The sequence below is a fragment of the Pelodiscus sinensis genome, chromosome 2 (genome assembly GCF_052426305.1).
Source record: "Pelodiscus sinensis isolate ZL-2025 chromosome 2, ASM5242630v1, whole genome shotgun sequence".
NCBI lineage: Eukaryota > Metazoa > Chordata > Testudines > Trionychidae > Pelodiscus > Pelodiscus sinensis.
Genome location: NC_143053.1, coordinates 265,245,305 through 265,257,327, shown reverse-complemented (window position 1 = coordinate 265,257,327; position 12,023 = coordinate 265,245,305). Strand labels below are relative to the sequence as shown.

The following is a 12,023-nucleotide window of genomic DNA, read 5'->3' as shown; positions in this document are numbered from 1 at the left end:
TATCGGCATAGGGTCCTGACAGACGGAGCATTTTTTAAAACCGGGGGATCCCGGCATAGTGAATTAAGGAGGAGGGAGAAATTGAGTACTCTCCTCCACTTGTCCCCTCAACTGGCTGTGAGATCCAGTCCGTTTTTCTTCTTCTTCTTCTTTTTTTTTTTTTTTTTTTTAAGTAAAAACCAACAAGAACTAATTAACTAATCAGGCTCTGAACTATTTACAAATGTGAAGGCTTCTTTGAAAAAGCTGTTGCGAAGTGAAACTGACAAGTAGGAGCTCTCGTCCGCGACCGAGGGCGGCTGAGAGGAACTGAGCAAGCCGGACCGCGCACAACACATCAAAGGCGCGAACGCCGCCTCGGGCAGTCACGCATGCGCGGTCCGGCGGACCACGGCTCTGATAGCTCTCCGATTCGCGGCGCCGGGACGGGACCCGACACCTGGAGTGGAGCACCCACGGGGCCACTCGAAGAAGAATTCAAAATGATCTTGACAAATTGGAGAAATGGTCTGAGGTAAACAGGATGAAGTTTAATGAGGACAAATGCAAAGTGCTCCACTTAGAAAGGAACAGTCAGTCTCACACATACAGAATGGGAAGCGACTGTCTAGGAAGGAGTACTGCAGAAAGGGATCTAGGGGTCACAGTGGACCACAAGCTAAATATGAGTCAACAGTGTGATGATGTTGCAAAATAAGCACACATGATTCTGGGACGCATTAACAGGTGCATTGTGAGCAAGACACACAGGCTATGTCTACATTGTGCATTCTTGCACAAGAAGATATGCAAATGAGCTGTGCTGATGAATATCACCATGCCTCATTTGCATACCTAACGATCTACCATTTTTGCGCAAGGGGCTTTTGCGCAAGAAAGAGCAGTCTACACTGCTTCTTCTTGCGCAAACCCCCCCTCTTGTGCAAGAGCCGTTCTGCCGCTTATTTTCAGGCAGAACGGCTCTTGCGCAAAAGCCCCTTGCGCAAAATGGTAGCTCATTAGGTATGCAAATGAGGCACAGTGATATTCATCACCATGCCTCATTTGCATATCTTTTTGCGCAAGAATGCGCAATGTAGACATAGCCGAGAAATCATTCTTCCACTCTACCCTGTGCTGATTAGGCCTCAGTTGGAATAGTGTGTCCAGTTCTGGGCACCACATTTCAAGAAAGATATGGAGAAATTGGAGAAGGTCCAGAGAAGAGCAACAAGAATGATTAAATGTCTAGAGAACATGACCTATGAATGAAGACGGAAAGAATTGGGTTTGTTTAGTTTGGAAAAGAGAAGACTCAGAGGGGACAGGATAGCCATTTTCAGGTATCTAAAAGGGTGTCACAAGGAGGAGGGAGAAAAATTGTTCTTCTTGGCCTCTGAGGATAGAACAAGAAGCAATGGGCTTAAACTGCCGCAAGGGAGGTTTAGGTTGGACATAAGGAAAAACTTCCTAACTGTCAGGGTGGTTAAACACTGGAATAAGTTGCCCAGCTGCTCATGACACTCTCAGTAGCACAGCACTCCATGAACATTCACCCACAGCAGCTGTTTCCTCTGCAATGACTAGTCATTAAACAGTGTCCAATTCCAGGTCTCTGCCTTTATATTCAAAGACATACATGGAACTGGCCCCAGCTCCCTGAGGTATCTCTCTTTCTCCACGACCCTTGACTCATACCACTGCTATCCTCCAACAAAACTATGGAACCAGAGATTATTTGGGGAAGACTCATGACTGAAAGAGACAGAACCATCCTAGAAACCAGACCAAGACTGTGTAACTCACTGCCATATGAAATAAGAATGGCCACCAATCCCACCTCTTCACCCATGCTCTCCTGAAATAACACCTTCATCAAACCAACACTTCTACATTGCCACAGTTCAAAACAAAACCTAAATACACATGTTGCTAGCAAGGAAAGGAGGGAGGGAAACTGAGATGAAATCAATGTTTCAGAGTGGTAGTCATGTTAGTCTGTAACTCTAAAAATAATGGGTAGTCCTGTGGCACCTTTCATACAAACAAATTTATTAGGTCATGAGCTTTCATGGGTGAAATATCTTCACCAGATGAGTTGGAGTGGAAAATTATATATAACAGTACAAGAAATTACCTGTCAGTTGTAGGACCAGTGTTAATGAAGCTAAATAAGTAAGGCCGAGTGTGTCTCATTTATAGAATTTGATGTGAAAATGAGAATATCAAAGGCAGGGAAATTAGTGCATTAACCAGTTAAGATCTTTATTGAAGCCTAAGTTGACAGTGTTGAACTTATAAATGAACTCCAGTCCAGCAGTCTCCCTCTGTAATCAAGTGACAACATTTTTTGTAGAAGAATGGCAACTTTTAAACCATCATTGAATATCTAAGAAGGTTCAAATATCAGAATATTTTAACTTCCCTGAATATTCAATAATTGATTTAAAGGGAACATTTAAGATTGGTGCAAAAAGACCATAGTGTAAATTAAAACCATATCCTCAGACCTTTAAAAATGCAGAACCAAGTTAAGAAATGTATCTTTAGCATTAGGTAAGAGGTAAAATGTTCACAAGTGGCCTATGTCTCAGGAGGAAGTCCCACTAAGTTTCAGTGGGATTCAGACTTCAAGTAACTTTTAAAAAGGGACTTAAGTGCTATTGAAAATTGTAACCATTATCTCTGGGGAAAAAAAGGCTAAATTCAATGTACCTAAACATTTAAATGTTTGGGTTACAGAAATGTTAAACTTCTGACTGGGGCATAGTGGGACAAAGACAAATGTGCCTTTCATGTTCAAATAATTTTAAATAACTGAAACAATTTTGTTCAAAAAGTCCTCTTTGGGCTGAGTCACTTCAGTTGGAAAAGAATGATGAGCAATTCAAAATGGAGGGTTAGAAAGGAAGTAAGACTAAATATTTAGTCACAGGAGAAATAATTAATATTAATAGGTAACAAAGACAAAAAGTCCCCTCCTCTGAGGTGCTTACAAACTAAGTTAAACATGATGTAACTAGACAGAATCAAAGAGGGCGGCCAGAGTTGGCATTAACACACATAAAACAACATTACTAAATGAGCATATTGCATGGTGGTGGAGAGAAGAGTATGATGCTTCTTTTTAATGGATGGCTTGGTTGGTTAATTTCAGGTGGATGTCATGGCAGAAGTGGGTCTTGAGAAGATAACTGCTCAAATCATTACATAGAGATCACAGGTGAACTCTTAAAAGTTACTGTAAATCTACCAGGAAATTTCCCTTCAAGAGACATATGGCATATGTCTGTGTATTACAAAAGGAGATGAGTCTGTGTACAACTAAACTGAAGAGCTATGTAGCTTAAATGCTTGTCTCTTTCACCACCAGAATTTATTACCTCACTCATTTTGTCTGTATAATCCACCTTTCAGAATTAGCAGATTGTATAAAATGGTAAACAAAAAAGCTTTCATTCATAAGTCAGATTTATGCAAAGCAATTAAAATAGAATACAGAACAGCAAGACAAATTCCTTCCAACACTGAGGCTACGTCCAGATTGCAGGCTTCTTGCGCATAAAAACTTCTTGTGCAAGAGGACATCCACACTGCATGGACGCTGTCTCGCAAGAAAGCTCTGATTGCCATTAACAGAATGGCCATCGGGGTATCTGTGCTTCTTTCGATAGGCTCTTTTTGTGCAAAATCCCCTGCTGCCTGTCCATACACACCTTTTTGCGCAAGAGCTCTTGTGCAAAAAGGAGTTATTCCTTGTAGAAAGAGGAATTCCTATAATGCAAAACCCCCTCTCTTCTGTCGATTTACTGTAAATTTTCTTGTGCAGAAACACACTTGAGGTGTGGATGCTCCATGAGTTTTTGTGCAAAAACGGCTGCTTTTGTGCAAAAACTCTGCAGTGCAGATGTAGCCTGAGAAGTAGGAGGGAGAACTATGTGGGTATATGATTCTACAGGGTATGTCTACACTTAAATAAAAAAAAAGTATGTGAATAGCATCTCCCTCACTAGTGATAGTGCCAGCTGACAAGCATGTGGAATTGAAGAAATAGACAGGTGCTAGTCCCAAGCTCTGATAAGATCTTGTTCCCAATAGGGAGTTACCTGCTGGAAGTATTTGTCACAGTTGATGTATTCTTTATCATGGGAGTCTTGCAGTTTGTTTGTTTTGATGTACTGCCAAAGGGCCTGGATAATTGCTGATCGGGTCTGTGTGTGTATTCCCAACAAACGAGCCAGTCGTGGGTCCAGTTTAAACTGTGGAGGCTGCAGCAGAGAGAGAGAGAGAGAGAGAAACAGAAAGATGCACAGTGTTGAGGAGAGGGGTGTTTTTTTTAAGTGAATTTGTTCCTTATAGCAGGTGGCACTCAAGAAATAAAGGCAGCAAAAGTGCATGCTGCCTATGATGTGTTCCTCAACCCTGCTCTAGCAGAACATTATTCAAGGGTGAAAGGAAAGTTCAGTTTCTGTGGAATTCTTGGCCTATCTGTTGAGCCTACTAACAAGGGAACCTGTCAGTACCAATTGTGATCATGGCTTTTGTAACAAGGGAACAAGAAATCAAACTGAGATTCACCATATTAATTCATATAAGCAGGCCACTAAACTGCCATCAGAGGGTAACAACTCTCCATCACTATTGACAGGGCTCGACAATCTATGTAATCTACTCGCCCATGGTAAGTAGATTATATCCCAGAAGAGCCGGGTTTGGGCGATCTGCGTATGCGCAGAACACCGGACAGCGCGGCTGCCGAGCAGGGCTCACCACGGCTCGGCTAGCCCTGTCTATTGATACAGACTCAATTTGAATCTGTGATCTATGATCTAGAACAGGGGTGGCCAACCAGTTAGAGACAAAGAGCCAAAATAGCAGTAGATAGAGTGCGAAGAGCCATGTATTATATATTTATTTTTATATATCTATATATAGATAGATAGGTATAGTACACAAAATGTAGTGATAAAAATAACATTACAGGACATTTCAAACAAAAACCAATAAAAAAGTCTCTAGTCACTTAAATTCATGGCCAGTCCATAGATCTTCAGAGAATTTGACAAGGAACAAACATCAAATTAAAAAAAAAAATCCCTGTTGAAATACAATAATATTCTCACTAAAAAAAACAAAAAACAAAAAACCACCATCCCCAGCATGTATTTTAAATTTAACACTACTGCCCTATTATGTCCTGTGAGTTTTTAAAAATTAAACTGAACTGAGAAGTAAATTAGCACAATTTGAAGTGTGTCCCAGACTGCAAATATGTGAGGTTCAAAAACAATAAGGGAGAGACTCATCTCTCAGAATAATTGCTTCAGCCAGGCAAACAATAGCCTTTGAATTTGTTTGACAGAAACAGTCTAAACCAGGTACATGCTGACTCATTTTTTGCCCTGGAATTTAAATATGACATCTGTGTTGGCTGCCTTATTCTGCATCCATGAAGACTTTGAGTTTAAAGTGCTTCAGCCCCACCCCCCCAACCCAATGCCTCTCCTCTTCCCCTCCCCCAGAGCCAGGCATTCCCAGCCCCCCTGCTCTAACCCAATGCCCTCCCTCTCCCCCCGTGTCAGGCATTTCCCGCCTCCCCAACCCAATCCCCCTCCCCACTCCTAGAGCCAGGCACCCCCCCCCAGCTCTAACCTAATGCCTGGGTCCCAGAGCCCACACTGCCACCACATGCTTCTCCCTCCAGGGGCTGGGGCGCTGTGAGCACGTGTTGGGGTGCTGTACCCAGAGCTGCTCGCTTTGAGTAGTCAGGGCACATAGCTCAGAAGCAGCAGGAGTCGCATTTTTTTTTAATCAAAGAGCCACATGCGGCTCGAGAGCCATGGGTTGGCCACCCCTGATCTAGAAAGTCTCATTAGCAGTAATCCAACATATTCTCCTGGCTAAAATGAGTTATAAATAAAGTAAGGCATAGAACTGATTTTTTGGTTCACCTGGCAAACAAAACAAAAACAAAACCAAAAAAAGATTAGGCTTATTTTCAATTTTTTTCCCCAGAATTTATCAGCACATTTGAAGTATCTGTCTATCCCTCCCATATGCCCTTTAGTCCGGTATTAGGGCATAAGCATAGGATCTGGGAGACCCACATTTAAATCCACATGCTACAACAGAAAAATGGTTACTTACCTGTGACAGTTTATGAAAACTGGCCCATGCTTTATGAAAATTGGCTTATGAATGTGCATAACTCAAAGATGCTTTATGCAAAACAGGTCATGTAACATATCTTATTTTATAGTTACAATCTGATGGATCTGTATTTCCCATTTTTGTGCATGTATTATTCCTGTATGTGAAATTAGAAATATGAAGCATGGATCTTCCTGTAGTTCCAAATATGCTAATGAGGACCATTAGTTACACTTCAGGTACTCTATGAATCAGTTCTCAAACCATCGGCTTGTGAATGGTTGTTTTTGTCTTGTAAACTCAAACTGTGGTTGGTCCTAGAAAGACATGTGACTGTGCCACTGGGTAGTGGAGTCCATCTTGAACCTGGTATTTCTCCATTGGGATGGTGGATGCCAAACAAAGGATTCCTGTCCTGAAAAGACTATTTAAGCAATGGAGAGCAATCAGTCTTTAGTTTTTGAAATTGTGTTGCACACTCTAAAAACAATACAAAGAACTTTGAAGTTGTAGACCTGTGACCAGAGAAAAGATCAACTCTCACTCTGAATCATTTTAGCTGAGATAAGACCAACTGTTTAGGATAAGAATTTGCATGTAACAAATTTATTAGAGGATTAGAACTCGCTAAGCATGTTTTAGTCCTTTTAATTTAATAGTTTATTTTGATCTACTTGTTTTCACTTGCAACCACTTAAATCCTACTTTTTACGCTTAATAAAAACAGCTGTTGATCGGGAGTAACATGCCGGCAAGATCATGCTAATGAAGCGCAGGATATTTAAATCCCCGCTTCATTTACTATTTCAAATGCCTGCATTTGCACCCCTAGTTCGAACTAGGGTGCAAGTGTAGACATACCCTAACAGAGTTTAAAAAAAAGCTAGATAAATTCATGGAGGTTAGGTCCATAAAAGGCTATTAGCCAGGGGATAAGGAATGGTGACCCTGGCCTCTGTTTGTCAAAGGCTGGAGAGGGATGGCAGGAGACAAATTGCTTGATCACTGTCTTCGTTCCACCCCCTCTGGGGCACCTGACACTGACCACTGTCGGTGGATAGGTTACTGGCCTAGATGGACCTTTGGTCTGACCCAGTATGGCCATTCTTACGTTCTTATCAGCACACCAGGGGGGACGAGCCAAGGGAGCTTCTGTTGCTCTTAGAGATTTGTTGCTCATGTTCATTCCATTTTAGGTGTGTAATGGTATCTGTAGAGCTGGCTGTGGCACACTCTGGAGTGGTGATCTCATGTGATGGTATACCACATGCCATCAGATCAGTTCCTTCTTGCTGGCAACTCCAAAAAAGGGGTGGGAGGGTAGGATATGGAATGAACATGAGAAACACATCTTGAAGAATAATTATGAAAGGTAGAAAAACTTAAACAATCGTCCTATAGCACCTTGGAGGCTAACAAAAATATATATAAATAGTATCACGAGCTTTCATGGACACAACCCACTTATTCAGCTGACAAATGAAAGGTAGTTAACTGTTTTTCTTCAAGTGCTTGCTCATGTCAATTCCACTTTAAATGAGTCACTAGCAGTATCCGCAAAGGTTGGCTTGGAGTTCACAGTACTTTTCTACTGAAACAAGTCTCATCCAGGGCCTACAGGGTCAGTGCGTAGTATGGACAGATGACCCAGGTGTCTACTCTGCAGATGTCCTGGATAGTCATGTGGGCTAAAAAGGTTGCCAAAGAGACCTGTACCCTGGTAAAAGTGGGCAGTGACGACTGTCGGGGAAGGCACCTTTGCTTGATCATACAAGAAGTGAATGCAGGTAGTGAACCAAGAAGAAATTCTTTGAGTAGATACCAGGTGGCTCATCATTCTGTTTGGCCACAGCAATAAATAATTGTGATTAACTTACGGAACAGCATAGTCCTGTCAACGTAGAAGTCCAGAGCCCTCCTGAAATCCAGGGCATGAAGCCTGAGTTCTAACTCCCACTTATGTGGCTTTGGAAAGACAACCATTAAATAAATGGCCTGGCTCAAATGAAACTGAGACCACCTTGGGAAGCAAAACTAGGTGCTGCCTTAGCTGGACCTTGTTCTTATAGAAGACCAGGTATAGCAGCTCCGAAGTGAGTGCCTGAATATTGGATATAGGCTTTCTAACCATCTTGATTTCATTGGGAGCCCCCTAGAATCAGGCTTAGGGCTAATGTTAGGGTTGAACCCTTGATCCTGAAGCCAAACTGATAGACTGGCCATGCAGTGCAGCACTGCTCCCAGAAGCCATGGCCAATGGGAACTGTGGGGGCAGTGCCTGTGCACAGTGGCCCCCTTCTCGTGGCCTCTGAGGACAGGACAAGAAGCAATGGGCTTGAATTGCAGCACGGGAGGTTTAAATTGGACATTAGGAAAAACTTCCTGTGTGTCAGGATGCTGAATCAGTGTTGGCATGGCCAAGCCGGGGCTATGAGGATGACCCTCACCCTGTCCTATTTGATCTTCATGAGGACCCTCAGCACCAATAGTATGAGGGGGAACACCTAACATCAGAGCCCCAGACCATGGGAGCAGGAAGGCATCCAACACAGATCCTCTGTTATTACCCTGGAAAAAGCAGATTATGGAGCATTTTCTGTTCTGCCTGGATGCGAATAGGCCCATCTGGGGTGCTCTCCATGTGGGGAATGGAACTGACCATCTCCAGATGAAGAGATCACTTGTGGTGAGATGAGAATGTCCTGCTGAGGCAATGTGCCAAAGTTTTCTTGGCCCCTAGAAAACGAGTGGCTAAGAAGCAGCTGTTGCTGCAGACAAAAATTCCAGAGCCAGAGGGCTTCCTGGCAGAGGGCAGACAATGTGGTTCCACCCTGTCCATTGACAGTGAAAGCCATGGCATCTGTCAGGACCAGACCCACCAGGCCTTCTCTGTGAAGCAGAAAGGCAAGAGAGGCTAATTGGACTGAACTGAGGTTGATGCACTGGGAATGATCGTTATTGGGCCAACAGCCTTTAGTACTGTGATTGCCCCAGTAGGCTCCCCATCCCAGGATTTAGGAGTCAGAGACAAGGGTCATCAATGAGGCCAAAGCTGCGAAGAAAACTCCTCAGAACAAAACAAATCCTTCCAGCACTGACATGGGATCTTGGATCCAGATGAGAAGACAGTACGCTGTCCAGAATTCTGACCACCCAGTCCATGCTATGCCAGATGGGGACACAGGCTGATGGGTCTGAGGCATAGTCTGGCATGCTGGGCTACATAAGTACATGCTGCTATGTGGCCCTACGGTCTCAGGCATGTGTAAGCAGTGTGTACGAGTGAGCTCACAGGCCTGAGATGAGGTCTGGAGCCAAGTCTTGAAGAGGAGGTTCTATTTCAAGTGGAGTTGAGAACTACTCTGATAAATTCTATGCAATGCACTGGAGTTGTGGAGCAGAGGACAGACTTGAAATCACCTCTCCTCCCTCCCAGGTGACTGATCCAGTCACCATGCTATAGGCCAAGGGGTGGGGAAACTTTTTGGGTTGGGGCCACTGACCCACAGAACGATTAGTTGGGGGGGGCACACAAGTGAGAACAAACAAACAAACCCTCATTGACATGGCCCCCAACTGAGAAGCAGAAAGACATTCCCCACATTTCTCTCACACCAGAGCCTAGGAGGGCCCTGGCTAATACATTTTGTGTCCCCCTGCGGTGGGGAAGCAGGAAGGCTGGAGTGCCAGCACAGGCTCCGCAATGCTGGGGGGGACAGGGGGGAGCCCTAAGCCTCGGAGACCAGATCCAGAGAAGCTGGGGGCCGCATCTGGCCCCCAGGCCTTAGATTCCCCACCCCTGCTATAGGCTATTTTTCTCTCAACTGCTCTGCTTGATGCTGTTCTACTTGGTATAAATAGCTAAATGTTAATTGGATCAGAGAGAGAGAGAGAAAATGACAGGATGATCTGGCGATTAATACGCTCACCTGAGAGGTAGAGGATATGGATTCAAATCACTCATCTATATCAGGCAGCGAGAAATCTGAATATTCAAGTATTATGCTTTGAATTGTTCCTTCTCATATCCAGCTCCTGACACAGGCTACTCACAGAATTTCCAGTCTCTGCACCCAAAGGTACAGCCTGCCCTGTTCACCAGTTTTACCTTAAACCATATAGCACTTGTGAGCACATACAACAAAATAAGGTTTGTTTAAGAAAGACTACAGATTTCAATAGAAACAAGCGTGAATGGTAGAAACAACTGGTTATAATAAAACTATAAAACTTTGAACCTGCGTCTCACTTTTCAATAGTTATCTTTTCTATCTAATAAAGTAGATTTGCCTTCAAATTTCAATCTCTAGCAAAGATGGCTACCACCAGCTGCCCAGGGTTCTCTTTAGTAGATGAATTCAGAGTGCCTTTCCCAAACTTTTTTTATACTGAAAACAGACTTTTGTTAATATTAACAGGCAGGGCAAATTGCCACCCTGCTGTAGTTCCTTTTCTACCTCTAAGTGGTTTCTATAGTTTGTTGTTGTGTCTGATGGTTTTCCATTGATTGTTCAGGGATGTAGCAAAAGTAAATCATAGAACCTTGCATTACTTCACTGGCTGACTAGAAAGGGGTGACATCTCCCTCTTCCCTGAATGGGTTATCCCAAAGACACATTACTTCCTAATGACCGATTTCTACTCCATGTGCATAAAGCACACTTTCAATATACATACATTATTCCTTAACTGTTATCCATACATACATCTTGCAATCATAGAACTGCAGGACAGAGAGGTCATCTAATCCAGTCCCTGCACCCATGACCTTGGGGTTAGGGTTAGGCACTCCTTTACCCCGTTCATGCCTCTCAGCACCCCAGGCTGGGGCCACATCTGGGGGCAGATAAAGAACCCTGGGCCAACAGCCAGGATCCCAGGACCAATGGCAGAGCCCCCAGGGCTGGTAGCTGGGATTCTGGGAGGCTCAGGGATTCCTGGGTGTAGGCTGGTGCCTGGGACCTCAAGGGACCATGCTAGATGCAAAACCTCAGGGTGCTGCAGCACCCCATTCCCCCTCCTACTTCCCACTCCTATGCTCATGACAGGATTAACTACAGGTTAAACTTCTCTAGTCTGGCTCCCTCAGGATCTGACTGGTGCTGAACCAGAGAATTTACCGGACCATGGGGAGTCAATATAATCTAGCAGCATTACCAAGATTTCCACTGCTTACTAGGCTCTTAGACATTTGGGGTAAATTAGAGCTAAACAACAGTATGGAACACTGAGGACCAGGACTGATGGCTGTAAACAAACTTTATGAGAATAAAAAACTTGGCCACACTCATAATAAGTGGATATCCTGTTAACTAAAATCATGTCAAACCAGCGAGTGCCAGACTAAAGAGGTTGAATCTGTATTTTGTAGCCTATCCTTTAAATCGGCTTCCGTACCTAATGACTAGAAGGTAACCAACATGACACCAATATTTAAAAAGGGCTCTAGAGGCGATCCTGGCAATTGCAGACTGGTCAGGCTAACGTCAGTACTGGGCAAGTTAGTAGAAACAATAGTAAAGAATAAAATTGTGAAGCATGTAGAAGAACATAATTTGTTGGACAAAAGTCAACATGGTTTCTGTAAAGGGAAATCCTGTCTTACTAATCTATTAGAGTTCTTTGAAGGGGTTAACAAACATGCGGACAAGGGGGAATCCAGTAGATATAGTATACTTGGATTTTCAGAAAGCCTTTGACAAGGTCCCTCACCAAAGGCGCTTGTGTAAATTACATGGCCATGGGATAAGAGGGAAGGTCCTTTCTTGGATTGAGAACTGGTTAAAAGACAGGAAACAAAGGGTAGGAATAAATGGTAAATTTTCAGATTGGAGAGGGTAACTAGTAGTGTACCCCAAGGGTCAGTCCTGGGACCAATCCTTTTCAACTTATTC

The 12,023-nt window shown here is 43.5% G+C and overlaps 1 protein-coding gene across 21 annotated transcripts in view; it reads right to left on the bottom strand.

The window, feature by feature from the left end:
- Positions 1 to 12,023, bottom strand: part of SMARCD3 (SWI/SNF related BAF chromatin remodeling complex subunit D3) — a 289,042-nt gene that overhangs the window by 43,997 nt on the left and 233,022 nt on the right. For 20 of the 21 annotated variants that reach the window (XR_016348994.1, XM_089776877.1, XM_089776882.1 and 17 more), the window contains one exon: positions 4,086 to 4,247. The exons of the other annotated variant lie outside the window; for it this stretch is intronic. Coding sequence is in view for 19 of the 20 variants with exons in the window: in XM_089776877.1 (XP_089633003.1) it covers positions 4,086 to 4,247 (162 nt within the window). In the remaining variant the exon portion in view is untranslated. The remainder of the gene's footprint in view (positions 1 to 4,085; positions 4,248 to 12,023) is intronic. 21 annotated transcript variants of the gene reach the window in all.